General features: G+C 45.2%; 1 protein-coding gene across 3 annotated transcripts; it reads right to left on the bottom strand.

Moving 5' to 3' along the window:
• Window positions 1–1,978: 1,978 nt before the first annotated feature.
• tasp1 (taspase, threonine aspartase, 1) lies at window positions 1,979–25,650 on the bottom strand. Of its 3 annotated transcripts, none has more exons than XM_076018909.1 (14): window positions 25,463–25,649; window positions 23,979–24,180; window positions 23,794–23,861; window positions 23,546–23,614; window positions 23,012–23,132; window positions 22,178–22,262; window positions 21,993–22,072; window positions 21,769–21,875; window positions 19,299–19,418; window positions 18,587–18,665; window positions 12,872–12,982; window positions 11,036–11,149; window positions 10,069–10,142; window positions 1,979–3,206 (listed from the first exon to the last, which is right to left on the bottom strand). In XM_076018909.1, the coding sequence occupies exons 2-14, from the start codon at window positions 24,136–24,138 to the stop codon at window positions 3,114–3,116; spliced, it is 1,281 nt and encodes a 426-aa protein (XP_075875024.1). In that variant the 5' UTR covers window positions 24,139–24,180; window positions 25,463–25,649; the 3' UTR covers window positions 1,979–3,113. The 3 variants fall into 3 exon arrangements, with proteins under 3 accessions (XP_075875024.1, XP_075875026.1, XP_075875025.1); XM_076018910.1 differs by lacking the exon at window positions 1,979–3,206 and adding an exon at window positions 3,516–5,254; XM_076018911.1 differs by lacking the exon at window positions 12,872–12,982 and having other exon boundaries at window positions 25,463–25,650.
• Between the last annotated feature and the right edge of the window lie 784 nt (window positions 25,651–26,434).

Here is a 26,434-nt window from a genome sequence, read left to right as displayed (position 1 = left end):
TCTGTAAATAATGCCTGAATAGACCTTTGATTGATACGATCTGCTGCCATTGAGCGGTTATAAATATCTTCACGGGGGAAAACGCTACAATCAAAAACATGCCCGGCAGCGCTAAGCTGTCTGGCGAACTGGTGACAAACAAATTAAGGAGAGGGGGTGGGGTGGGGGGGGGATCCTGCCTTGACGTGAGATGCCAGGGCTCCTCGGGGCCCATTTCCAGCCTGCTTCTGAGAGGTGCGACAGCTCCCGCGACTCCCGACGGTTTTAACCTTGGGGGCGTTTATGCGCGACATTGGCACGGAGGGGCCGTAACCGTGTCATGGAAGGTGGCGGCCCTCGAGGGGGAGGGATGGGCGCGAGCGCGGAAGCCTTGGCGGCCGTGATTCACTGTGACAGCAGCGGCTGGCATGTGAGGACAGCAGGCCAGGCGGGCAAGGCTGCTCCCTTTGATCTTTATTTGCTCCACCGTCTGTTTTGCATTTCAGAGCCTTGCTGAGCGCGAGGCATTGGATACACCTTGAATGGCTCAGGGAGGCTGTCCGCCGTTTTTTTTTTTTTTTTTTTTTTTCTTAAAAGAGCCGGGATCCTTTTTCAAAGCGAAGGGGCTGGGGGTCGGGGTGGGGATCCAGGACAGAGAGAGGGGATGATGTTTGAAGGGAGCGGGTCCGAGCTGAAAAGGGCCAAAGGGGGGGGGGGGGGGATGGGGGGGGGTCTCCTGGCAACAGAAATTAGCCCTGATGAGAAGAGAGGGCTCTCCGTGATAGCGCACGATCAAGCTAATGGTAAACAGCGCGAGCGTGGGTGAGGGGGTCCGGTGACATACAATGGGCTCCCCTCTCCTGAGATCAAACCGGGGTCAGGAGGCTCCAGAAGGAAAAACAAACAGGGACGGCGACTCTCATACTGACCTGTCAAATGAATTTGGCCAGGCGCCGGCGTGGAAAGGCTCCGAGGCGTTGGACCCCAGAGTCGGCCAGGTATCATCAATACTTTGTTCGTTCTTCCTCTTCAATGTTCGCCGTTTGTTCCTCTCTTCTTCTTCTTCTTTTTTTTTTTTTTACATTCTTGCCGCAAATTCTTCTTTCATACTAGTGGCCACAATCCACAGCCAGCGGCCGGACTTGCAACTGATGCAAATGCATGGGCTCTCTGGAACGCTCTTTAGAAGGTCCCATGTTTTCAATCAATAACCACCCTCAGCTTCTCAGTGAACTCCCCAGAAATGAAAGAAATACTTCCTTTATTATTTCGCTTGCTCCAAGTTTTGACTCAAACCCGGTTCTGGGAATTAACCCTTTGAGATGTCAATGACAACAACATACTGTGCTGTTTCTTTCTATTGGGCCATCGCGCAGCCGCCTTGTTTTTAGCAGGAAGCAGAACCTGGGCAATCTGAGAGAACAATACAGATGATAAATCCATTTTTTTTTTTTTTTTTTTTTTTTGGATGTGTGTGTGTGTGTTTGGGATAAATGTATGTCTGAAAATAAGCAGAACATGGGACCTTTAAAGCAGTTACAAGAGAACACGTCGGTTCTAGAAAACAGCAAAACCGTTCTTCTGTATTCCATCCTTGAAGTGTAAGCAAAGGCTGAAATATATAGCTGTGGTTTGGGAGAGCAACACTGTGTATGTGTTCTCTGTTTGAGTCACACACACACACAACACACACACACAATGTCCACGTTTCTTAGCACAGACTTTAGCATTTCCTCGACCATGTTGAAATACTTCGGTGTGGTCACAGCTACTCCTGCACAATGTTTTTTCCCCCCACTTCAGCTATTGCCCAGCATGTAATTAATTCCCTGGAGTATGCATTTTTGGCAGACCACAGTTATATTTACTGTATTTACTGTAAACAAACTGTCCTCTCCATAGCGATGTTATTGCTTTTTTGGAAGGAGGGTGGAAGAACATGTCATATGCCATTAGGTTTCACTAAAACCCCCCCCAAAACTAAAGATAGACGAGAGAGTGTAGCAACATCGGCTTTATTTACTTTTCGAGCACTGCGGATACTGTCAACATAGAATCATTTGAATAGTTTATACCACTTTATATTAGCTGCATTTTAAGTCAAGGGAAAAGGGTTTTGTGGAGGAAAGTGTTGCAGAGAAATCAACAATCTCAACATCTCATATTTAACGTAGCCCCATAATTCTTTCAAGTATAGTTCCTCAAGCACCAACGTCTTCGGGCTTAATGCATAAACAAGAGTCTCTAGCTTTCCTTAGTTTTTGCTTCTTCTTTTTTCTTAACCTAGCAAGAAAATATGCATCTCTGTTTGTGTGACTCTACAAATATAAATAAGTCATTAAATGAAGACTAACAGTCATGTTTGAGGGTGGAGCCAAATTTTGCTACCTGAGCAATATCTGTACAGGTGTCTCGACATGGTTGGGTGAAGTGCATGGCTCGCACACGGGAGGCGTCCTTCCACATTCGCGTGCGCGTGTGCTGGCGTTCATGTCAACAGTTCAAGCGAAGCACAAAACGCCGATAAATTCCGAGACGCTTCCGACGTCACGTGGTCGGATAAACAATAGGAGTATATGACGTACGCATGGTAAATAATCATCACGGTGCAGCACTTCCATCATCCGTGGCACGCGCTGAGAGGTTGCAGGCGTGCGAACGAGGTGCAATCTGACATCAGTTGAAGAAAAAACAAAAATCTCTCGTTTTTTTGACGTTTGAAATTCAAACAGAAAGATCGCTTTGCAACGGTTAAAACAGCATGACCCTGTTCTCCTACATGATAGCTTATACACAAATAAAGGAAGAATGCCACTTTTAGTTGGGAGAGGTGTAACGAAAGTATGAAGGTACAAGGCAGTGGCTTCACCCAGCTGTGACCGGGGGGTGGGTGGGGGAGGGGTGAGCTTCACTGGGAGGGGAAAGTGGCGTACGGCACATGCTGGAGGCAGACGGTGGCAGAGGGAAGGCCTGCAAGTGCACTAAGTTGAATCCAAACGACGCCCCCACATCCCCTCCGTGGGCACCTGTTGAAAACAGCTAAAGCGCAGTTACTTCCGGCATCGGTAGTTTGTTTTTTTTTTCCCGGAGTTTTATTTCGGAGCGGCGCCGACGTCCAGCGGAGCCGAGGCAGCTCACTCGGCCGCGCTCACCAGCCGACAGACGCCTCCCTCGATGGCCAAACACTGTCCAGGAACGGTCCCCGGCGGCAGCCTGGATATGTGCGTCTGCAGGCGAAAGGAGGCGGGGAGTTGGAAACAAGTGCATCAAGAAATGGAAAGAAATTGGCAGCGCACGGGAGGGGGGAAAACAGAGCGCGTGCTTGTGACGGCGCATGTACGCAAAGGCTGTGGAGAACGAGTGAGTTTCTTCGTACACAGATGCGCGGCTGTGCGGCTGAATAGCTCTGCGAGTGTCCCTCAATGCTTCAACACAGGATGGATACGTTCGCAAAAACGTAAAAATTGAAATGCAGTGTGTGTGTGTGATGGGATTCTGCTCTTCCAGGTAGTGAGTTTTCCTACTAGCAATACCACCAGTATTTGCACATTTTATCACTTATGATAGACTCAACACGCGGCACCGCGCTGACGTTACTGCGTCTCGCGTGAGGTCGACCGTTTTGAGTGTGCAAGACGGCCAACTGCAGTCGTTTCTCCCCGTCCTTGTGAACTCTGGAATTGAAATATCAAGCGGACAATTCTGGCCAAACCTCATCAGTTGTGGTGTTTAGAATTCATTCGCCATCCCTCCCACCTTTGCACTGCTTGAACGACAGACTTTTGCTGATAATCTCACCTTTACTACTCCACTACATGTACTCTCAGATATTTTCTGTAATGTCTTAAAACAGTTTGCCGCCCTCTGTTTGTGGCAAAAACAAAACAATCCATAGTTTTGGTCATCAGAGTGTGGACAAACAGATGTTTCACATCAGTGGTCACTGGTTCCCCCCCCCGAGATCATTCATGCAACATCAATGTGCCAAACTTGCATTTATCGACCACTGCGCTATCCCAAACATTTTGTTTCTACGAATATGAGTGTTATACAACTAATACTGTAATTTATTGATATTACACAAAAGTGTGGCATATTCTTTTTCTCAATGTAAAACCAAAAGCTTTGGAAATCGCATTCTATTACATGAACAATGGTGTCTACCAAAGTCCGCCAACTGTCCATTAGGGAGGAAACGTCTATTTTTGCCGGTGCAAACGATGCTCATCAATCACACAGCAGAGGACTGCCGCCGTCTACCGACCACTCGTCACTTACACCTAATAAATCAATACGCCGGGATGTTTGCCATTACGGAATTTAGTTTTTTTTTTTTACTACTGAGTTTTAAAAAAGCAAAAAAAAGAGTCCGTGTTTTTCCAGTTCTCTTCAGCTGACGGGATGCCAGACGGGCCTGCGAGCCTTTCTGACAGCACCTTTCCCCCCCGACACGGGTGTGACGATGACCCGTTTGCTCCCTTCACTCGCGAAAGGTTGTTTTTTTTCTCCCTTTTTTTTTTTTTTTCCATGTGGGTGAGATAGGCGGAGGCCTGCAGGAAGTGGCGGTGACTGTGCTGCGAAGTTGGTGAGTATTCTCATATTTGGGCTGTGAGACAGTCTTTGTGCCTGGAAAGGCGAAGGCCAGGGGAATTTTGGGATGGAGGGTAAAAAAGAAAAAGAAAAAACATGACATTGTGATCTTTAAAACCTTTCCGTTGACAAGAATGCTTGCATTTGTTTTTGCAACCAGCAAACTGCTGAAATCTGATGATGCCATGTGAGTGTTTATCAAGAGACGGAGCTGATAACGAGGCACAGTGTGTCAGTGTTTTGGGCAGAGACTCGCGGCGGCAGCAGGAGGAGGAGGTGGAGTTGGAGGGTGAGGAGGAGGAGGAGGAGGAGGGCCAGGGCAAACACAGCTGTGAAGACGGGGAGTGATACTTCAACTGGCCAGGATCAAAGGTGAGCGGCTCCACTGCGCCAATAGCAGCTGTCATCCCTCTTCCCTCTCTCTCTCTCTCTCTCTCTCTCTCTCTCTCTCGTTGCACACAAGGCCTTGTGGGCCACTCCGTCAAAGCGGACCGACATCACTCGTGCCCGGCGGACTCGGTCCGCTGCGGGGCCTGCAGAAGACGGCCTCCTCCCGGCAGGCCGAGGGCAACTGTCACCGGGTCGGGACGACAGCCAGACGAGGCAGCACACACATGGCAGCACTCTCAGGGGGCCATTACGCCTCCAGCGACCCTCTCCAGTTCATCTTCGGCCCCTTCATCTTCTGCAGGCCGGGTTAAAGGGGGGCCTTGTTAAAACTGTTTTGGGGGCAGTGGGGAGGACCAGCCCGCTGCCGAGTAATAATCAGCTAATAGAGACGTGTTAGACGGCTTTCTTTTGATGTTTGCACAATGGTATTAAGGCTTCTCATAAGGCAAAATTGGCCGCAAGAGAGTTGCGTGATTTTTTTTTTTCATATTGTACAAAATAACCATTAAGTGAACTGTAAGTAATGTGATGAAATGCTGAAACACTTTTTTTTTCAGATTGTAGGATCAGGCCAATTTAATTTTCGATCCAATCCGAGCCACATTGGATTATTTCCCATTGTCAGAGCTTTGCACGCATGTCCGCCCCCTAACATGACGACGGTGCTCACATTTCAAACATGGAGGACGTTTCTTCCGGGTCGCAGTTTCAAAAGACGTGCAAAAAGAAACACAATAAGGTTGATTTGTCTAGCTAGTAGCAACTCTTAGCATCTTCCACATCGGTGAGCTTTGGGGTGCAGCTGCGAGTGGGATCAAGCACTTTGGGTTGCATTTTTTCATGCATGAAAAGTGCAATATAAATAACGTTGTTTTTTTTTTTTTTATTGAATCATGTGATCATGTCACAAATGGCCACAGCGTGCGGCATGATGGGAACCCACAAATCAGTCCAATCACTTTATGAGACAAACTGATCTCTCCATTTGAAACAACTCAATCAGATCGACAAAAACGTGACCCTGTCAAAGCACCTGCTGACTGACAAACACCAATGTGCCTTGATTTAGTGTTGGACGCTTTTGGTTTGTGTTTATATTGTTTATTTTGTATTATATTTAATATAATTATCTTGTTTCGGGCGGCTCCTCGTGTGCACTCTCAGCAGTACCCTGAATCTACTCTTTGGCTGTAAAAATTTATACTCAGAGGAAAGAAAATAAACAAAACTATGGACTGGACCACAAAAGATTATTTTAGCTGCAGCGGGTACTGGTCAAAGTGACTATAAACTTCACTAAATATAAATAAGGGTTGAAAGCGACACAAACAAATGGTACAAATTATGCGGCGGCTGGACGAGCGAGGAAAGAAAAAAAAAAAAACACGGCGATGACGCACTGACCTAAGTTGTGAGTCACGAGGAAAAACAAAATTCTTAAGTGATATGAACATACGTGTTTAGGAGCTGCAAAGCCACAAATTAACACCCCACGCAGGCCAAAGAACAATTTTAACTCTGCCGGCCCCTCAAGTGGTGTGGTTCCCGCTTATTTATTCATTATTTCAAAAAATGAAAAGAGCAACATAAATTGAACGTTATGACAGGTAGTAAAACAAAAAACGCCCTGCTCTGCGATTAAAGACGCGTTGCACAACGGACAAATACGAGAGATGAGGTGGGGGGGGGGGGGGGGGGGGGGGCATTTGATCTTCTCCGTCCTCAAACGGTCTGAGCGGCTAAAGGCTTTCTAGTGGTAATGACCTCGGGAGGCGCTGTGTAGATCCGACGGCTCTCTTTCATCCCGCCATGACGTGACAAACAATCGCACTCGCGAGTCCGACCGCTTCGGCTGCCGAGGTGCCGACCGACGGTTCCGATGCCCCTCCCCCGCCCTCCATCGGGCACAAACAGGTGAGCAGCCTGAATAAAACCAGGTGCCCGTCCGTCCTTTAAAGTGACGCTGCCTCACAGAGAGGAAGGCGACGCAATCTCCGCCCAACTAGCAAAACAACACCGGCCGTCAGTCTTTGGGAGGAGAAGGTGTTTAACTCGAGAAGCGCCTCGGACTCGGAGCGAAACACGCGCTGGATTTGCGCCCGCGGATCCAGCCTGACCTCTGTCCTAAATTCTAAAGCGACCGTGCGCAGAGTCCTTTTATTTTCTTATCACATACAGGCAGCGGAAGATGGGCGCTGACTGGCCGGCGAGATACACCCGGTGGGACGCTCGCAGGTATGGGAGGAATGTGTGCAGAGAAACAGCTGTGGCAGCCACGGTCTCCAACACACGCAACCTCTGCAGTGCGGCCAGTTTCCAGGTCGCTCCGTGCACGCTCAGTCGCAGGCGATTGTGCTGTACGTGCAATCTCATTTACCTGCAGCAGGGCTAACATTTGGTATAGTTTAGGGCCGAGCCACTTACAGGTGTTTGTCATCGTCGCAGTTTCCGTTTTTACACACATGCACGGTGCAGAGAACTGCTGGAAGCACACCAAGTTGTTGTGCAGCCGGTGGACATTACGCATAGTAGCCTTAAAGGTTGTGTCACATTTGGAGATTTTGAGAATAAACAGCGACAGCAAGTGGTTGCATTCTTAGATCGCAGCGCTAATTCCCTCACCCTCCCTCTCCCGAGCTTGTCAGTAAACTACAGTGGCCTGCACACAGAAACCTGGATACCTCGCCCACCTTTTGTGTGAGCGTTAAACATAAACACAAAAGTCGCTGTCAGACGTTCTGGATTGTCCACTAACTGTGAGCAAGAGCCTTGCTCGATTGCTTTCCTCATAAGTGGATAGGAAAATCAATCAATCAAAAACTTATTGTACTGTCTACACTTTTATTAATATTTATTGGGTTGTACATTAGGCTTTTACCAATATAAAAATAATAAACACACTGGACCTTTAGTCAAACCCCACAGTGATGTTAATGGCCGAGGTGAGGCACTAGAAAATAAGCAAACGATAACATGACGGTTGAAGGGATGCAGGTGAATCAACCAAAGGATCAGTCGGCTGAGAACCTGTACAGATGCAGAACTAAGTAGGTTCATGTTGAGTCACTCGGCTGGAGTTTGGTGGGCTTTCCAAATAAAAGGCAAGTTGTTGAATAGAAATAACAGTTGCCTTTTTCAATCAGCATATATAATGCAGCGCACCAGCAGCAAAAAGAGTCTGGCACTACGCACTCACAAAGTATTTCTGTGTTCTTCAGATCGCAGCGTTCAGTGCGCTCATCCTGCACTGCCTGCTTTCCCGATATTGTGCAGGCCTTGCGTGGTTACACTGACAGCCCAGCTGGTGAGCAAGTGGTGAAAATTTGTGTTACACTTTTCTGGTGGGCAGATGGGACGAGCCACAGAACCACAAGGCAGCTTTGTTGTAGCTGCGGCCTGACAGGTAGCCGCTCAGCCTGGTCGGAGGAAAAAAATACCCAACCAGTTTTGCTCTTACTTGCTCAACATTGAATAGCGTGATTTGTATGCACTAAAAGACAGCAAAAAATCAACTTAGAAAGAACAGTGTTTCAATTGGTTGTTGTCGTTTAGGCATATATATTAGCCAGTTGTCTATAATAAGACAACTGGCTAATTTTTGTTTTTATAGTTCCTGTACTTCGGAGGAGTAAACTACAGCATTTTACTGAAAAGACGATTTATTGGGGAAATGTTGAAATTGACTGATTGCAGTTTAAAGTCATTTGTGGTTCTCGTGCATCACAAGCCTATTATTTGTGCAATCAAACTTTTTATTTTAATGCATCTAACAAAAATTCTCTCCCTAATCTTTACCTCCTTGCACATTTCGATGCAGCTCTGACAGTTTTCCATTTGCCTTCATTACTTGAGCCCTGGCAACAGTGGCCCTGACGGAATGCACACGGTCAATGCACTGCATAAACTAATGAACCGGCGGCAGCTTCAAGTTGTCTTTTATCTCAGCTCGCGTGTGTTCGCCAAGTCCCCAAACACAAAAACGACACGGCGGACTCGGGCTCCGCGCACACACCGGGTAACCGAGTCAATAGACCGGGGGGGAGGAGGGGGCAACAAACAAGCGCTCTGTTTGGACACCGACGGCTCACTGAGCTCGGCCCAGATCCTCACACTGGCACACAAGAGCAAACGGAGAGCTTGCGAGCTCGCACGCATTGCCCCCTCACCCCCCCCAGAGGCCAGCGCAGAGAGCACATCTCGCAAATATGCAGATTGATACCGATATCCCCAGCGGTGCCTGACTTTCAGTAAACTTTATGGTACTTTGGGACCAGGTAGGGCCGGGAGGGGGCGGGGTTAAGAGAGATTGCGAGAGGGAGGGGTGACAGAGGGAGGACGGCGGGACGGCGGCCTTTGAAATCGGAACCAGGCTTGAGCAACAGTGTCCTCTTTTTAGCGGCGCGTGACACAGATAGCCAAACAAATCATTCGCCCGATCAGCTCGGACTTGGTCTGGATTCTTTGCGTTGTTTAATGGGAGCGTTTGCGCCAAATTCGTATATACACCCATTTCACAATGCAGCACTTTTCCCACTTTCCTGCATGACAGTTGGAGATTGTAGATCGTTCCGCCCTATGGGCACTGATAGCAGCAATGTATTAGAACGTTTGAAGTGAAAACATAGCTGTGTGTCTCACTGACTTCACGACGGTGTGGACGCTGACACGAACGCGACTCCTGCTCATCCAGCCTGGAAGACGTGCCCTGGCTATTTTCACACAAATCAAAATGTGGCTTTTTTTTTTTCAGACACTGACTGTGTGTGGGGGCAGCCACCGGGTGAATGAAGCCTTCGCTCGACACAAGGTGGGTATTGTTCTGGTGCTTGAAAACAGACAGGGTGCAGACTCCTATTAAATATCAAACTGTTATGAGATAAACTGTAAAATAATTACATGTTGGCAGTCTCTGTGTGCGTTAAAAAAATAAAAAAAAATCTGACAGATTTACAGAGAGGAGAGATCGAGTTTCTCACCACTGGCACTAAACAGTAAGCGATACACAAGTGAAGTGTGCACGGCGAGTATTGTACAGCACAGACGGTGCGGAGTGACTGACTGACTGTATAATCCAGACACGTGAGGCTCCGAGTGCGTGTGAAAACTCACCTTGGCCTTGCTGTCCTGGGCCGACATGTAGCCGACGCACATGCTCTCCGTGGTGTGACTCCACAGGAACTCCACTGTGAGGGGGGGGGGGGACAGCAGCCGACCAATCAAATTCAAATAAGCACGTACAATTGACAAACGTTAACAGTCACCAAAGCGGAGCAGAGGATCTGGCGGGGAGTCGGGGAGGGGGAGGGGGAGGCGGGGACGAGGGGAGGCCTCGCCGCGGCGCTAAGGTTGCGACCCGGGCGCGAAGGGCCGCGCGGCCTGTGAGCTGTAAAGCCTTAATTGCGGCGCCCAGAGGATGTGGCTGACACTGTTTATTACTGTTTGTTTGGGTAAATCAGCGGCGGGGCCCTGGCAGTCTGAGGGACGGCGCGAGGTCAACAGCCGCACGTCGCTAAACGGAGGCGGGAAAAAAGGGACACCTTGAAGCGTTTCTGCACACATGCTGCGTCAAAGAGGAGAGGCTGCTGATGTTTCAGCCAAACCCGCTCATACAATTTCAAAGGTTTTTCTATCGTCTTCATGACTCTCTAATCCCGCTCGACATTTTGAAGCCGAGTGAAATATGTTGAAACGTTCCTCTGGTTATTGCCTACATGACTACATTGGTTTTAATTATTGGTAGCAGCCCTTGTAATGGTAAATTTCTCTAAAAGTCTCAGTCCAGCACAGATTGAGCTCAGGGGTGGGTCGGGTTCAGACATTCGGGACAGTCAGAAAAGCAAGAAAGACGAGTCACTCTGTGTTTAGACGCTTGGCTTTGCCTGACGTCTCGCTGTTGACTCCACGGTGGGAGGTCTGAGACGAAGGGTGTGAAACCGGAGCCTGATTGTGAAAGCTAAAGCAGGGACCACCTGCCGGCAAAGGCCGCCCGCGCTTCCTGCCCGTCTTCCCCACGCGCAATTATTCATTTAGAGATGTTGCCGATCGAGAGGTGGCGACTCGGAAGCGGCGTCCTTACCCAGAATTCCCTGAATGCTCTCGGGCGGCGGCGGCGGGCCTTCGGCGCATCGGCCGCAGCGCAGGACGATGACTCCGCCCAGAACCCGATCTTCACTCGACAGGAAGGGTGAGCCTGGACAAACAGAGGCAGCGCAACGCTTTTTTTTTGCGTCTCGCACGCTTCGAGTTGAGCAACGCCGCGCGGGGGTCGGTGATAAAAGGCGGATAAACATTGGACAGAAGGCGGCCCTCCAGTTCAAATCACACAAATTAAGGAGAAGACCAAGAGTTTCATCCCTGCCAAGTTATACAACTGTAAGCGATTACTCTGTCTGCGCGTATTTATTTTATATTGCAGACTGATGAATGATAATATCTTTACTTTATTTGTGTTTAGCACATAATAGGCTAATGACACAGTGGCGTTCTTTCACTCCCTGCGCCCCACACACACACACACACACACACACACACACACACACACACACACACACACACACACACACACACACACACACACACACACACACACACACACACACACCCCTGCAACAGTCATTTGTCAAGGAAAAACAAACAGCGACGAAGCACACGGGGTTTTCAAAAGAGAAAAATTAGGCACCGTATGAGGAAAAAAAGAGAAAAGAGAACTTGAAAGGAATGAGTTACTGTGCGCACAGAACAACGTGGAATTGCAGATGAATGGTGAAAATGCGGCAAAAAAAAAAAGAAAAGAAGTGGGGATCGGTTAGGAGCGGCTGCAAATATAGCTACCAGCTGCAGCGTGTCCTGTCGGCAGCTTTTCAGGCATCAAGCGCAACAACAGGAAAAGGAAAATTCAAAAAATGTGTGTCTGCGCGCCACTGTTTTTCACTGCAGCGCTTCCGTCTCCACCGGGCTGCGTTTCCAACATGTTTCTTGTTGAGGTAGTGTCGGAAGAAGGAAGAATGAGAGCTGTGGTAGCTAAGAGTTTATAGATGCGATTTCTTTCTGCTGCACATTTGCAGTTTTCAGCTCCTCCAGGTTAAATTCCATCAATGAACTTGACTTTTTTTCTGATGCAAGTCTTTTGGTAGTACCCTGGGCAGCTTTACACGAAAGCTGTTTCAAAATAACAGACAAGATTCAAAAAAATGCAAGCTATAGTCCAGAAAGTACAATATGTTTGGTAATAATAAAGGTTGTTCTCGTCAGAGCGAAAGTGTAACATGGAAGTTGAACGAGAGGCCACCACATCACAGATGTTGTCGTCATGGCTTTGGCGAGGGCAGGATTTATGGGGCTCTGTTAATTTGACGTGCATCTTGAAAGGAACAACAGGGGAATTAACTCCAAATTGACTTTATCCGGCCCGTCCAACAGTCTTGGTGTTGCAGATGTCCATGACCAAGTCAAACTGGGAAGGACTTCTAAAGGGGGCCAAAAAACGGGGCAGTGAACCACCACATGTTTCCACGTTCCCTTTGTTCCCGCGCTGCTCTTTATTGAGCCGTCGCGGCGCTTGTTCGCTGGCGCGGCACGACGCGCTTTAACGAGGCCGTCTGCGTCGAACCCGCCACTTCTGAGGGCACATCCGAAAACATGGCATTCCGATGCGTAAACAGTTAGCCCTTCCCTAAACTGTCTCTAAACTGGCCATCCCGCAGCAACGGGCGCAACACTTGAGGGGCAACAACAAAGAGGATCCCTGTTGTTGAGGAGCCCGCTTGCACTCAAAACGCGATTAAGCCAAGCGTTTATGCAACATCTGTTTGTTGGTTTGACTCCTCTCGGGGCGCGCGGCTGCCTACTTTTCAAACACATTCTTGGCCCGACGCGTCGGGGGGAACACGGCGGCGGCGCGTGGGCGTCTTACCGATGAACTTGTTTTGCATAGCCTCCAGCAGCGCTTGGTGGGCATCTTCGGCCTGCATGGCAGCGGAGCATTCCCGCGCCAGCATGGTGCGTATCAGATGCTCTCCGCAGCCTGTGGAGGCACAAAGAAACACACACTTTGAGGGCCGTACCGTCCGCCCGCTGCGCTGTTTTGCAAGGGAGCACGTTTTCTGGGTTTTGCACGTGGTGCCCTGTGGAGGGGGGGCGGGGGGAGGAGGTATCGCGGTGAAGAATTTCACAGGTTTATATTAGGGATGCAAATTGTCGATTCATTCATCAGTCGTTGATTGACCTTATAGATCGATTAACGATGAATTGATAAGCGGCGATTTTTCCCGAGAACCTAAATTTCACAAAGACAAACGTGTAAGGAACACATTGTCTAACCCTTCAATAATGCTGAATATTTCCTGATAAGTATTGGGCAACACTAGGTTTTGATGGTAAAGGACATCGCTAATGCACACTACTGCTTAAAAATGCCCAAAGTTGAACATCCCTTTCTACTTTTTTGCAAGCATGTATGTATTGTACAGTTTTAATTCAATAGTAAATCCGGGAAAAATAAGCTGGCAGGAGACTTCCTTCTACACTAAGCTTGACTGTTTAGGGTAAACTCTCTCTCTCTCTCTCTCTCTCTCTCTCACACACTCACACTCACACACACACACACACACACACACACACACACACACACACACACACACACACACACACACACAGTATGTATGTATGTATGTATGTAGCAGGCCTGAGACCAGCTGCCTTGCTCAAGGGCACACTGACAGTGATTGCTGAAGGAAGGTTTTAATTCTAATCCGGTTTCCACTGGCCAGATTCCCAGCTGGTGTGGGAATCTGAAACAGAAACCACTCCGTATTAATTCCCCTTCTGGTAACTCTCCTGGTACCGCGTCACTGCAAAGTGCGCGCGCATGTACGTGACTCGTGCGCTGCTCGCTAAACACGAGTCCATTTGTTAAAAGTACCCTTTGACTTCCTGTGATCCCCGTGATCTGCGTTTCTACAATTTGTGCATGAATTTGCCACTTGTGCAGAGGCTGATTTTGGCGTACCGCTCGTCAGTGGGAATTGCAACATCTGGAAGGCGATGCGGGCCAAACACAAAACAATAAATTAACCTATCAAAAAGATGCACAGTCTAACAACATTCTTACAACTCTGGGCTTGGGAAACATAAAGCTGAGTGCAAACATTTCATTCATGCAAACACTTAAAGGGATATCTCAATGAATGAATGAATGAATGAATGAATGAATAAATAAATAAATAAATAAGTAAATAAATAAAGTAGGGTAATTTCACCTCTGTCAATTTTTCAATCGCTTGCTCTAACATCTAGATATTAGCATTTAAACATATAGTCCCCCGCCTCCTATACCTAACACACCCCCAAAACGTCACGTCTGACTCGCATCAAAAAAGACGTCCCATCACTTCATAGAAAAAGCGCTTCCAATGCCTGAGGGGTCCTTCCTTTTTCAGAAAGCCGCCTGCCTGTGGCGACCACCCAGAAAGCAACCAAATCGTTTTTTTCAAGAAAACCTTGTGAGAAACGATGAATTCCGCCGGCATTAAAAGGACCTAACAGGGTTTTAAAAGTGAGCATAACGTGAAGTTTGACGTTGAATGGGTGTCAATCTGGGGGGGTGGGAGGGAGGGTTGTTTTTTAAATCGCTATTATCTAAACACTAAAGCAAGCAATTTGAAAAGTGTCTGCGGCGTTCTCACGAGGCCGAGCAGACACCAAAATTACCCCAAAATTATTTGAAAGTGAAACATCCCTCCGACTGCCAAACTCACTGTCAACACCGAGTGCTCAGACGGAGTTAAATTAGCATTCTGTCTGTCACTCCTTCTTAATAACAGAGCATTTAGAACGGTCTGCAAAGGTAAACCAAAAAATAAAATAAAATCTAATTGGCATCTTGGAGTCTCATGAGGCAAAACATAGCAGGTGGTTGTTTCAAGTCGCAGATAATATTCTAATTACACTTTTAAAGGTCGTAGCGGCAAATAGAACATTGACGCCCTCTCAAACACAACGCTCACCTTCACTTAAAGGCAGAGAGAGACGAGAAATCTGAAAGTAAAAAAAAACCCCAAAGGCATCTGGCAAAAGCTGCCGCGAAAGAAAAAGAGCCCATAAAGGCTGGCGCACCGCCTTGTTGTTTCTGTAAACACGGACAAAGGCCCCGTAAAATACCAGGTAACTACAACAGAGCCGAATGCAGGTCAGTAACTGCGGAGACCGAACGCCCCGGGGGGGGGCGGTCCGAAGGTCTCGCTTAACGAGGGGGAAGAGCGTCGCATTTAGCCCGCTATTGTGCCGTTCGTAACATGTTTACAATAAACTGCGTCACTCCCCGGAGACCTGGGCGTCGCGGCGGCACGGAAGCAGCGAGAGAGAGAGAGCGAGAGACAGAGAGAGAGAGAGACATAGAAGGGGGAGAGACAGAGACAGAGAGAGAGAGAGGGAGAGAGAGAGAGAGACAGAGACAGACAGACAGAGAGACAGAGATAGGGACAGACAGACAGACAGACAGACAGACAGAGACAGAGAGAGAGAGGGAGAGAGAGAGGGAGAGAGGGAGGGAGAGAGAGAGAGAGAGAGAGGGAGGCCCAGTGTGTGACAGCCAGCAGCGGCGAGAAGAGCAAACATCAGAGTTTGCGAGCTGTTCTCTCGGCGGCCACAGCAAAGCGAGGGGAGCCGCTGGAGCAGAGTCAACGCACGTAAAACAAAGGAGCCGCATGAGCCGCATATTACACAACGGCTGGGCAGAGAGGAGGGAGGGGTGGGGGGGTAAGGGGGGTGCGAAGCGGTGGTCAGATGAAGGAGGGGAAAAGGAGCGACAAAGGTCACGCTCCTCGTGACAGGCTGAAAACGGCTGGGTTTTTTTTTTTTTCCTGTTTTTTGTCGTCCCCCCCCCCCCCCCCCGTTTCTTTTGATGGGAATGTCTTTCATGTTCGGAAATTAAAAACAGGTGCGGTACTGGAACACACATTATGAGCTCCGTGGCCACGAGAGAGAAAAAAGATTTTTTTTTTTTTCCCCGTCTCTCACATCAAAGCGCGGAAGACGGAGAGAGAGAGGCCAATATATGGGATGAGATGGAAACGCACTGGCTGTTGTCTCCATTGCTGTTTAGCAGCAGGCGACAGCGCACCAACACAGCAGGATATCACTATAAGTGGAGCAGATGACAGTGCCATGGGATGATTTACAGTGCCATGGTTAGCTAAAGAGTTTATGTTTCAAGTGTAACATTCACATCAATAAATATTTCCCTTATATAAAAAGATGGGTTTGTCATATTTAAAGGACCTACATTCTATTTATTTTTATCTTTTAACCCGAAGTCAATCATCCAACCCGCCTTGTACAGATGATCAGAAATCACTCAGATTAGCCCTCTGTTTACAGCCTCCTGGGAAAACACTCAGCTTTAGTTTGGAAAGGGCTAAAAAATAAGGCCAAAAAAAAATGGGCCAAACGAAGACCATGTGGGGGCGCTGTCACTCAAATGGGAAGGGTGTCAGTGCCCTTTGTGACGTCACAAAGCGCAGATTCCTAGAGCTGAATGTTTTAGCCCACAGTTTTGAGAAAGAGGGGCTTTTGGGTAGGGCTGCAATGGCCAATCACGTCGACAACATAAATTTGTCAAAGCGAAAACTGAAGCGTTGACAATCTTTTTGTTGTAAACAATTTGTTTAAGGTATTTTACTGTGATATGTATATGATTAAGAATTCAATGCAAACTAAAGTGATATATTTAGCACTGAACACAAGCTGTTGTTTTACACTAAATGTCTCTGGCGGCTGGTGATGTTTCCGTACGTTACAATGCAAAAACAATTGCAGACAGCAATGCAGAAAGTCGGCACTTACAGAAAGACCCCAGATTCAGCCTGTCCAATTGAATCAGTGCGCCTGCGCTGAGATGCATTAGGCTACATATCCACATCAAAAGACTTTAATGTTCCCCAGAAGCCATGTCGAATCTCTCGCAAAGCAGCCGCGCAGCCTACTTTCAAAAACCATGTGGCTCACAACAGCGCTGTTAACTGACAGAAGTCTTCCATTCTCGTTTGAGGAAACTCTGCGGCACGGGTTTACACAGGCCAGGATGTATAGGTATTGCGAATGAGTGTGCAACTCATTTTTACAGGGCCAGTACGTCAGAATAATTCTCTGTTTAAATGAGGAGACAGTGCATTAGCAGTCCTGCAGCCTCACAGACGAGAACGGACACAGGCCAGAATGTGACGTTTCACGACATGCATTTTTAATCTAAAAAGAAAATTCACAAAGCACTCTCGCTGCAGAAAATGAGGAGAGGAGTCCGGGTTTGTGGCTTCTGGCGAGGGGTAATCCATGCAAACATAATGCTCTTCCCCCTGTTGGGCTTGAATTTGTAATCCTATCTACCTGAGACTGAGGCAGAGATGAGATAAGACTTTGTTTCTTGCGTTCTGTTTCTTTTCTGCGAGAATAAATAAAGGCAAATTGTAAAAAGAAGGACAGGGCTGTGCACTTTAATCCTTGTTGCATCTGCAATTCATAATTGTTGTGAATGTAATTTCAAGTGCATTTAAATAAAGAGCAACGTTATTTAACCTTGTCGTATGAATAAATCGACTTGTCGTTTCAACCGTCTAGCCCACTGATAAACTAAAATAATCCCAAAAATACAATCAACAGTCATCCATGAATTCGTACGAAGTAATTTTACCTTCCATCTGAGGCAATAGCAACCACCCTGCACCTCCAACTATCCCAGGAGGCCACAATGAAAACACCTTTGACAGGAGAGATGCGGATCTAGTAAACAGAATGTGAAAGGTGATGCTTAAGGCTCAAAACTACTGTCATAGGTAGAAGTTCTGTGGTGAAAGCATTTGGCCATTTCAATATAATTAAAAAAGACCATAGTGAGACACTTTGTAAGATGGACAATTTTAAGATAACTTCATGTACAATGAAATTTGCTCTCAGCATTTCAGAGGGACACACTGTGTGACACCTGATGGACCAGATTTAGTTCTTCATGAGCAGTTGGTTCAAAAGGCACTGAGTGCATAATGTGCCGATAATACATGTTTTGCATTGTGGGGTCTTGTATCTTTCTCGATCACTTTTTGGATGCATCTCTAGTTCTCAATTTTAAACATAACAAATAACCCTCTATTTTTAAACCGCACAAAATAATCATTGACAAACTCAATTACGGCCCACCAGCAAAGTTATAAGAAACACATTCACGATACTTCCCCTGCACTCCAAGCCATCCTTCCACCACCACATCTCCAGCCGCTGGCCCATGTCAAATGTCACGGCAAATCCAGGGAGCTTTGCGAAGCACCTGGCACGCAGCTGACTAACAACACCCAGGGACTGATGACTCAATAGGCTGAGGAAGTGACTGATGAGAATCAGTTGCCGAGAACGGTCCGAGGTCATCGGAAAGTATTATCGGGCTCTCTGCGGCTGAGGCTCGCATCGAATGTCTGTTTTTTCATTTACATCATCACGAAAACATAAAGCAGCCTCGCGGTAGACAGCGACACTGAGATTAAATGTTTCACACAGAGACACACACACACACACACAGACACAGACACACACACACACATGCGCAAGAGCGAAGCAGGTCAAAGAGTGTACTGGAGTATACCTGAGGTGCTCACTGCAGTCGAGTATGGGTTCATGTTGCAGCCGTTCTCAGCCCAGCAGCCACATCCATAGTGAGCAGCCTGGTCAAAAGAGAGGAGAAGAGAACATGGACTCCATCAAAGGATCTGGCTTGTTGTGTGTTGTTGCTGCGCTGGTGACATTTCTCTCTGGGCAGTTCCCCAAATCACCTAAGCTACAAACTGGGTTACAAGAAAGTATTCAACCGTTTCTATCGTCTTACACAGCCTAAAATGGTCAGCTTAGTGTTACTGTTCTCAAATCAACTTGTCTGCGTCTGTATATAAGGGGTTTTCAGAACAATGCTTTTACATTAGAAAAATTTGCAGGAAAGTTTTAAGCAGTTTTCAAGGTGTGATGATGATGAAATCGTAAAAATCAGGTTGACTCCTAATGTAACAGCATTAACGCCGTGTTAAAGAAAATAAGGGTAGTGACAAGAGTGTTGAATCGTCTGAATTGGTATAGCTAATGACAAATATGGTAATACAAACAAACAATTTCAGCAAATAAATAAATAAATAAATAAACAAACAAACAAATAAATAAAATCTAGCGCTTACAGTATAAACTACAAAGTGGATATTGAGTTAGGTGCAATTCCATTTAAAGTAACTGGGTCAAACTCTAGTATGGAACTACAGATATGTGTGCATGAAGTCACGCTGTGAGGATGAACACCTCCCTCCATGTACCTGGCCCACCCTGCCGGGATGTTTCATGGCCAGGCCACCGCTGGACACGGCTGCAGCCACATTTCCTTCCAGATCCACCACAATAGCTCCCACCGTGTCCAGGCATCCGGAACCATTTTCCTAACATTGGAGAAAGGAGAGAATAAAATTGACGGGAAAAGAATGCAAACAGACTCGATCAAGCACAATGGGCTCGGGTGAGGATTTGAGGCGAGGCAAAAGGAGGCGAAGAAAGACAAAACAGCGAACATCGGATGCCCGCTGCATTTTCTAGTTTTAAAACACTTCCACCACCGAGGAAAAGCAGCGCTGCGCGAATTCATTGAGCACTTTTTTCTTGCCTTTTGTTTTCTATTGACATGCGTTGACTTTAATTAGCACTTCTCCCTCCCTGATTACAGCGTGCGGGTGTGAACGGCCTGTTTGTGAGCAATCATGAGTCAGACTGCATGATAAGAAGAGGAAGAAAATTGAAAGTAAAGCACGAAGCAGAAGAGGGCTGAGCAGCACAGAGAGCTCGAAGATTAGGCCCGAGGGCGGAAAAGAGCATTTAATCTGTTTTACGTCTCCAGCACGCTGAGGTCAGAACAATCTGTGGCAAGTTCCTCTCAACGGCTACAAAGACGATTCCGTCATTCCTCATCGGCGTCGCTGAATGAATTTACATTTGTAATTATCAACTGTAAAAGCTCGGAGCATCGCTTTCTCTCGGGAATCTGCTTCAGATTTTCTGCGCCGTTTTTTTTTTTTTTTTCCACAGCACCACAACAGCACCATCGTGAGACAGGTGCCTCCATTGTGCTGAGAGACTTTATTGCTTGGCCAACACACAAAAGGATTAAAAAAAAAAAAAAAAAAGGTTGTGTAAAAAAATTACAACCAGACTTACTGCAATAACAGGGTTTTGTTGCCAAGCCCCACAAATATTTAATGGACATTCTTGGTACATGGGACAAAGTATTGTTTTGTTTTTTTGCTGCTAATTTATTTTACATGTCAACGGAAGATTTAAAAGACGCTAGACGGACCGGCCACTGCTTGAGTGAATGTTATGCAGTCAGTATGAATGGCAACAAACTGCCACGTACTCCTCCTAATAGGGTTGAGTGGTTTTGTTTAGACATGCGAGACCCACATGAGGATAATTCAAACCTTGAACTCTGATTAAGTTAACTGGCTATTTGGAAAAAACAATCAATCTCCCAAGTCGCACATCATTCCTGAAGCCAACAAACTGCTTGTCTTTATATTGATTGATATTTCATGCTCGGGGTTTATCCAGCAGATCAGAGTTAACAATAACATTGTTGTTTCAATTTGAAAATACTTGCATGTGATTCAGAAGGTCTCTCTCGCCCCCGTTCTTTGTCTTCTTTTTATTTTTATTAATCAGCCGAAGAGAACCAATTATGCACAAACGCCAACTCATCAATCTTGAATGGAAGAAAGCAAAGACAATCTTCTTGTATTATTAATCTACTCTAATTTATATCCTCTGGATTTTTGGATGCAGTGAGCCCTGGACTGTTTAAGCCTCGGTCCTTCATCAAAGAGCGCTGCCGTTTTCTGCTGAAAAGAACTCAAAGTTTTGCTGCAGTAACTCACTTCACGATTTTCTGGGAACACTTATCCGGGCTGGACTCTTGGATCAGGATTAAGCTTTTCTCATCTCGGAACAAAGTGAGAAAGTTGGTTCATAAGTTGCAGAGAATAAAACACTGTCTCTGCAAAGGAGGACCAATAGTATTGCTTTTGAGAGGGAAATACAGTATTAGGAGTGAACAACAGCTGGCTTAGAATCTGTGGAGTGGGTTAGCGAGAGTTTAGAGATTTACATTATAAAAGGATCTCTTGGCAGGAAATGAAAAAGAACATACATACTAATGTATGTTCTTGGAAAGATACAAAGTCACTGAAAACAAATAATTAGTTGTCTGTGAACAATAAGAAAATACTGTACGTTTACGCAAAGAGTAGGCTCACTTGTCAGGAGGCGGTCCTGTTATAACAACGCCACATACCTACGGCAACCTGACCCTGACGTCACAGCTGGTGTGAGGAAAATGTACATATGAAAACACACTGTTTCAAATATGCTGTCTAACCACTAGATGCTACTAAATCTCACACAATGGGACTTCAAAACAGAACCTCGGAGGTGAATATTTGATAGCCTGTTTTAGTGCAAGTAGACCGAGCGAACTGACCGCTGAAATGATCTGACCCAAATTCAGCTGTTCACTGACTGCTATTAAAATGTCCCTGAGCCAGAACGAGCAGATTCTGAATGAATGAATGAATGAATGAATGAAAGATTGTATTATTTTGTAGTAATGGGAGACACCATCTTGTCGTTTGGATAGCAAGCCTAGAGAAGTCAGACAGACTTGTGGGTGAAAAAATCTATTTAGGAGAAACGAATTTGGACTGCAAAATTGAATTTGAATTCAAGCCACATCACTGCACTCACTGTTTCACTAGATTTTCGCCTTCTCTTCCTCTGATTTTGTCCTGGATCCATTTTTTCTGCCAGCTCCATCTTCCGCTTGTTCCTCTTGTACGCGGACAAACTGAACTCTGCAGGGTAAAAAGAACTGTCATGACCTAAAGCATCCACGCAAGCTTTGATCACTTCTTACAAACATAGCATTTGTTTCTCTAGCACAACATATCTCATTGATAAATAGTACTCACTCGTGGCCATTTTCTCTGATGGACAGGGTGGTATTCCGTGCCTGACTGCCCACTCGTGTGCCCCTCGCCCAACTAAAAAGCTAAGAGAATTAAAAAAGAAAAAGTACGTGCTTGTACATGAAAAGAAATTGCAGAAAATGGCATTACTGCGCAATTAGTTTGCACTATGCTGCATTTATAATCACCATGGGGGTATTCTGCCAGCTGAGAGCTTCCCTCGCTGTGCTTCAGTCAGGAGACGATTTGCAACCAAGACTGGATTCTTAATACCTGGTGGTAAAGTCAGATTTTAATAAATGGAGTTTTATTGTTTTACATGATTGGATTTGATACAAGGACGTAGATCATTGACAGGTGATTGAAGTTTGAAAACACACACATAGTTTTCTCAAGGAGCAACATCAAACCTACATTTATTTTACTCTAACTAAATTGACTATGGGCTTGATGTTGTACAATCTGTGTGAACTCTTAGAATATTGCTTGGTCCCATCCCTTATGGTTCCTTATAGATATAAGTTAAGTCGTATATACTTTCCTACCCCTCCAGTCATTCATAAGATCAATTTAATTTTTTCAAACGCCTTGTGTTGATTTGAAAAAGACCGGCCGGCTACATTCATCATCCACAATCAGATGGTTGGCTGTTTCATGATGCAGATGTGGTAATAAAAACATCTGCCGCATTCAAAACTAAATGTCAAGCGCCAGATTTTAGCCGAGAGTTGTTTGTAATAAATCACAAGATCTTACAAGGGGAAAAAAAGACTTTTGTTCAAGCGCCTCGAGGAAATCTGTGCATTTGCAGATGTGTACATATTAACAGTTTCTTGGATTGTTTCCAAATAAAGAGTGGGTGTTCCTGCTCCTGCCCGGGGATTTATGATGCCAATGCCCTGAGGAAACCTTTAAAAGACAATATGAGAACACGACTTGACTCTGTGCCATTATCTGACTGAATGTCTGCAACCTAAGCAGAGCGGTGTTGCATAAACATACGAGGAGAGGAAGTTACTTACCACTGATAGCCCCGACGGCGCCGTAATGAAGTGATTTTCCATCCATGATACTTGCATCACATTCAATTTCACCTGACAAATTGAGGTTGGAACCCAGGCCCGCGTTGGTAAAAGGCGAGTCCTAACAAACAACAAAGCAGGAACATGGAGGAATGTTTGTTCAGATGAACTACATTTGATTCAACTTTTCTGTGACGAGTAAATGAAGCAGCCAGTGAACAGCAGTTTTTTCTCATCACATTCTATAAGAGCGATCAAAAAGTCAGGGATTTTTCTTTAAAAATAAAAAAACTCACATAATGACACTGATGTACGATAAACAATTCTCAGAAGAAAAAAAACATCCTCACTGTAAGAGGAGCGTTACTTAAGTTTTAGGGTTTTTTTCCAAAAATAATAATTAGGTTCTTCTAATCTGGATTTTTTTTAATGTTTTTTTTTTTTTTTTAAATGGCTACTCTTTACACAACAAAAACAGCAAGACTTCATGCGGTATAATTATTATTATTATTATACAATATTTAGTTGACAAACCTCCAGTTCCACCAGCGCTGCAGCCACTGCTTCCACCGCCAGAGCTCCAGCTTTGAGTTGGTCGACAGCCTGGAGAAGATGAAAGGATACAACTCATTTAAAGCCAACAGCTTAACCAAAAAAAAGGAAGCAAAATTTACAGGTTTGTTAAAATCTGCACATTAGTCATCAAGTTTGATGTGAGACGTTGGAATGTGTTACCCAATGATTTCAGCTGTCACAATGAAACACAATGAAAAGTGACTTACACGTTGGCAGGCTCTTTTGCACACATGCTTGTACTCCTTGGCCTTAGATTCTGAGTGGTAGCCTGCTCCTAGGGACAACGGACAAAAACATGGGTTGTGAAACATACTTAAAACAGAAAATGATTTCTGTTTTGATACTTAGAACAGAAAATGAAGTTTAACCTTTGTTAAATTGATTTGGTTACCTGCGTGCACTAAAACGAATCCGCCGACAGGTTTTGGCATTTGCTTTTTGCCAGACTCCTGTTTGTTGGAGCATGTATTGACCAAGGAGCAGGGTTGCTGCTCTTCAGTAGAATTCACTGACTTTTCCATAACCCCTGCATAACTTGACAAGCCTATCATTGCTCATCAGACCGCAGCAACAGGTTTGTTTTCATGGCCACGCTGAAACAAAAAAAGGGGATATTAAACCATTTTTCAACTATCGTAAATTTTACAACAATTCTACAACATGTTTATAAGACAAAATCAAGAAGCGAAAGTGCAAAAATAACTACGTTTTCCAATGTTTCCGCAAACCTCTCTCGAAATGTTCAAAGTGCTTCCTTTACTTTTCTTGCTTTTGCCATTTTTCAGAATGTATGTGCATATATAAAATGCAAGAAATTAGCTTTTTATGGTGTCACAAAGGGCAATGATACCTCCGTCCCTCCGTCTGCTTAGTGACAGCTGTGTGGCTGCCTGGTTTTGCCCCCTTCCAAATATTCATTCATTCATTCATCTTCTATACCCGCTTATTCCTATTCAGGGTCACGGGGGTCTGCTGGAGCCTATCCCAGCTGTCTTAGGGCGAAGGCAGGATGACACCCTGGACAATTCGCCAGTTCATTACATGGGCCACATAGAAACAGACAACCATTCACACTCACATGCACACCTATGGACAATTTAGAATGTTCAATTGACCTCAGATGCATGTTTTTCGACTGTGGGAGGAAGCCACGCAGACACAGGGAGAACAAGCAAACTCCACACAGAAAGGTCCCTTCCAAATGTGTCAAACGCAAAACAAAAGCATCAGATTTGCCAGCTACTTTAAGTCTTCCATAGGAAGGTGTAAACACAGTTAAAGATACAGTGCTTCCCAGAAATCGCTCTAGTTTTGGACGGGAATAATATGGGATTATAAACTCAGCTATAAACACAGAGAAAACAAAAGCAGAGAGGCTTAGCAGACAGACAAGCGCTACTACACCAACAACATTGTTTCAATAAGTATTAAGCAAATCATCGCAAAATCCATACTGCAGCTAAACAAGTTTAAAAACAAAAAACAAAAAAAACAACCACGTGTTAATTCCACACACTTTTCGTGTGGTGACATCAAAAACACATCGGTTTTCGTTTTTGATATTTCATAAATGCATGTAATTCGACAGACTAATTGCATAGCATCCCCAAACAGATGTATTTAAGTTGTAACCTAACTTTCTGGACAACCTCGTTTTATATCGTAAAGCGTCAGTCGAACGTTTATGTTGATTAAAACCGACTGACTAATGTATTTATTTATTTATTTTTTAAACAAAACAATCTTGTCATCAACTAAAAATATCTCTGCACTGATAATCAAAAGTTAGTTCAATTCTACCAAACTGTTTCGCGTTTTCATTAGCAGGACTGCTAGCAGCTGGGTTATACCCCTAACAAAACAATTTAAACTTACAAGTTGTGCTCTCGTACGTGCAACAGAGCATCCTGCCGAATGCGACGTTACCCGACATGTGTTTATGACACGCAAATGGTAAAATGACTCATAAAAGCAGAAGTTTTGACGGACAAAAACTTTGCTGCCGCATATTTCCACTCCAGTATGCTAGCCATAGCTTGCTAGCTGGTTCGATCCAAACTACTTCCTGGTTCACGTACGCGTTGCTAAGGAAGTACGCTCCATGCAAACATTGGGACACGTGGGCGATGCTGCAGGAAAGTTAATAGCGTGTCACGGACTAAACCCCAAAATGCAGCCATTCGTGTTTAATTAAAACAAATAACAATCTTTTCAAGCAGATGCATTACAGCAAAAAATAAATAAAATGAAATAAAATCGAAAAACCGCGAATCGTAAATAGACCAGCACTTTTTTTTTTCCGAGGGGGAAGAAGGTGAGGGGGATATTGAATATATGAAGGCTTTTCGGCAATACCAATTATCATCAATAAATTGAATTAAAACATAACCGGGACAGTGATTGAATCAAATAATTTTAGACTTAGATATTTTCTTTTCTTCTTCTTCTTTTTTTTTTTTTTTAAGTTTGTGGAAAACCTGATTTTAAAAAGTTACAAAAGCAAATATTGACAAGCGCTGTCGTCATTTTACAGTACTTTTTCTCTTTTGATAAGTTTCAACATTTCACAATACTATTATTACGTCTTATGTCTATAATACCATTACCTTTGCATTGTCTGTTAATGATATTACTATAACAGAAAATACATCAAGTAATACAACATGTTGACCAACCGAGAATTTATTAAATTTTATTGCTGTTGTTTTGTTAGTTTTTAAAAAGTGAAAAAAGGAAGTACGTATGTACGTATGTTTGAATTCTTATTCTAACATGTCAGAACTCTTATTTTGTACTGAACTTATGTTCTGTTGTTATTATGTACCCTGAAATAAATAAAAAGGGAAC

The sequence above is a fragment of the Nelusetta ayraudi genome, unplaced genomic scaffold (assembly GCF_046127955.1).
Source record: "Nelusetta ayraudi isolate G7.1 ecotype Tasmania unplaced genomic scaffold, CSIRO-AGI_Nayr_v1 ptg000008l, whole genome shotgun sequence".
Classification (NCBI taxonomy): domain Eukaryota; kingdom Metazoa; phylum Chordata; class Actinopteri; order Tetraodontiformes; family Monacanthidae; genus Nelusetta; species Nelusetta ayraudi.
Note: the sequence above shows the minus strand (reverse complement) of the source record. Positions and strands in the feature narration are given on the sequence as shown.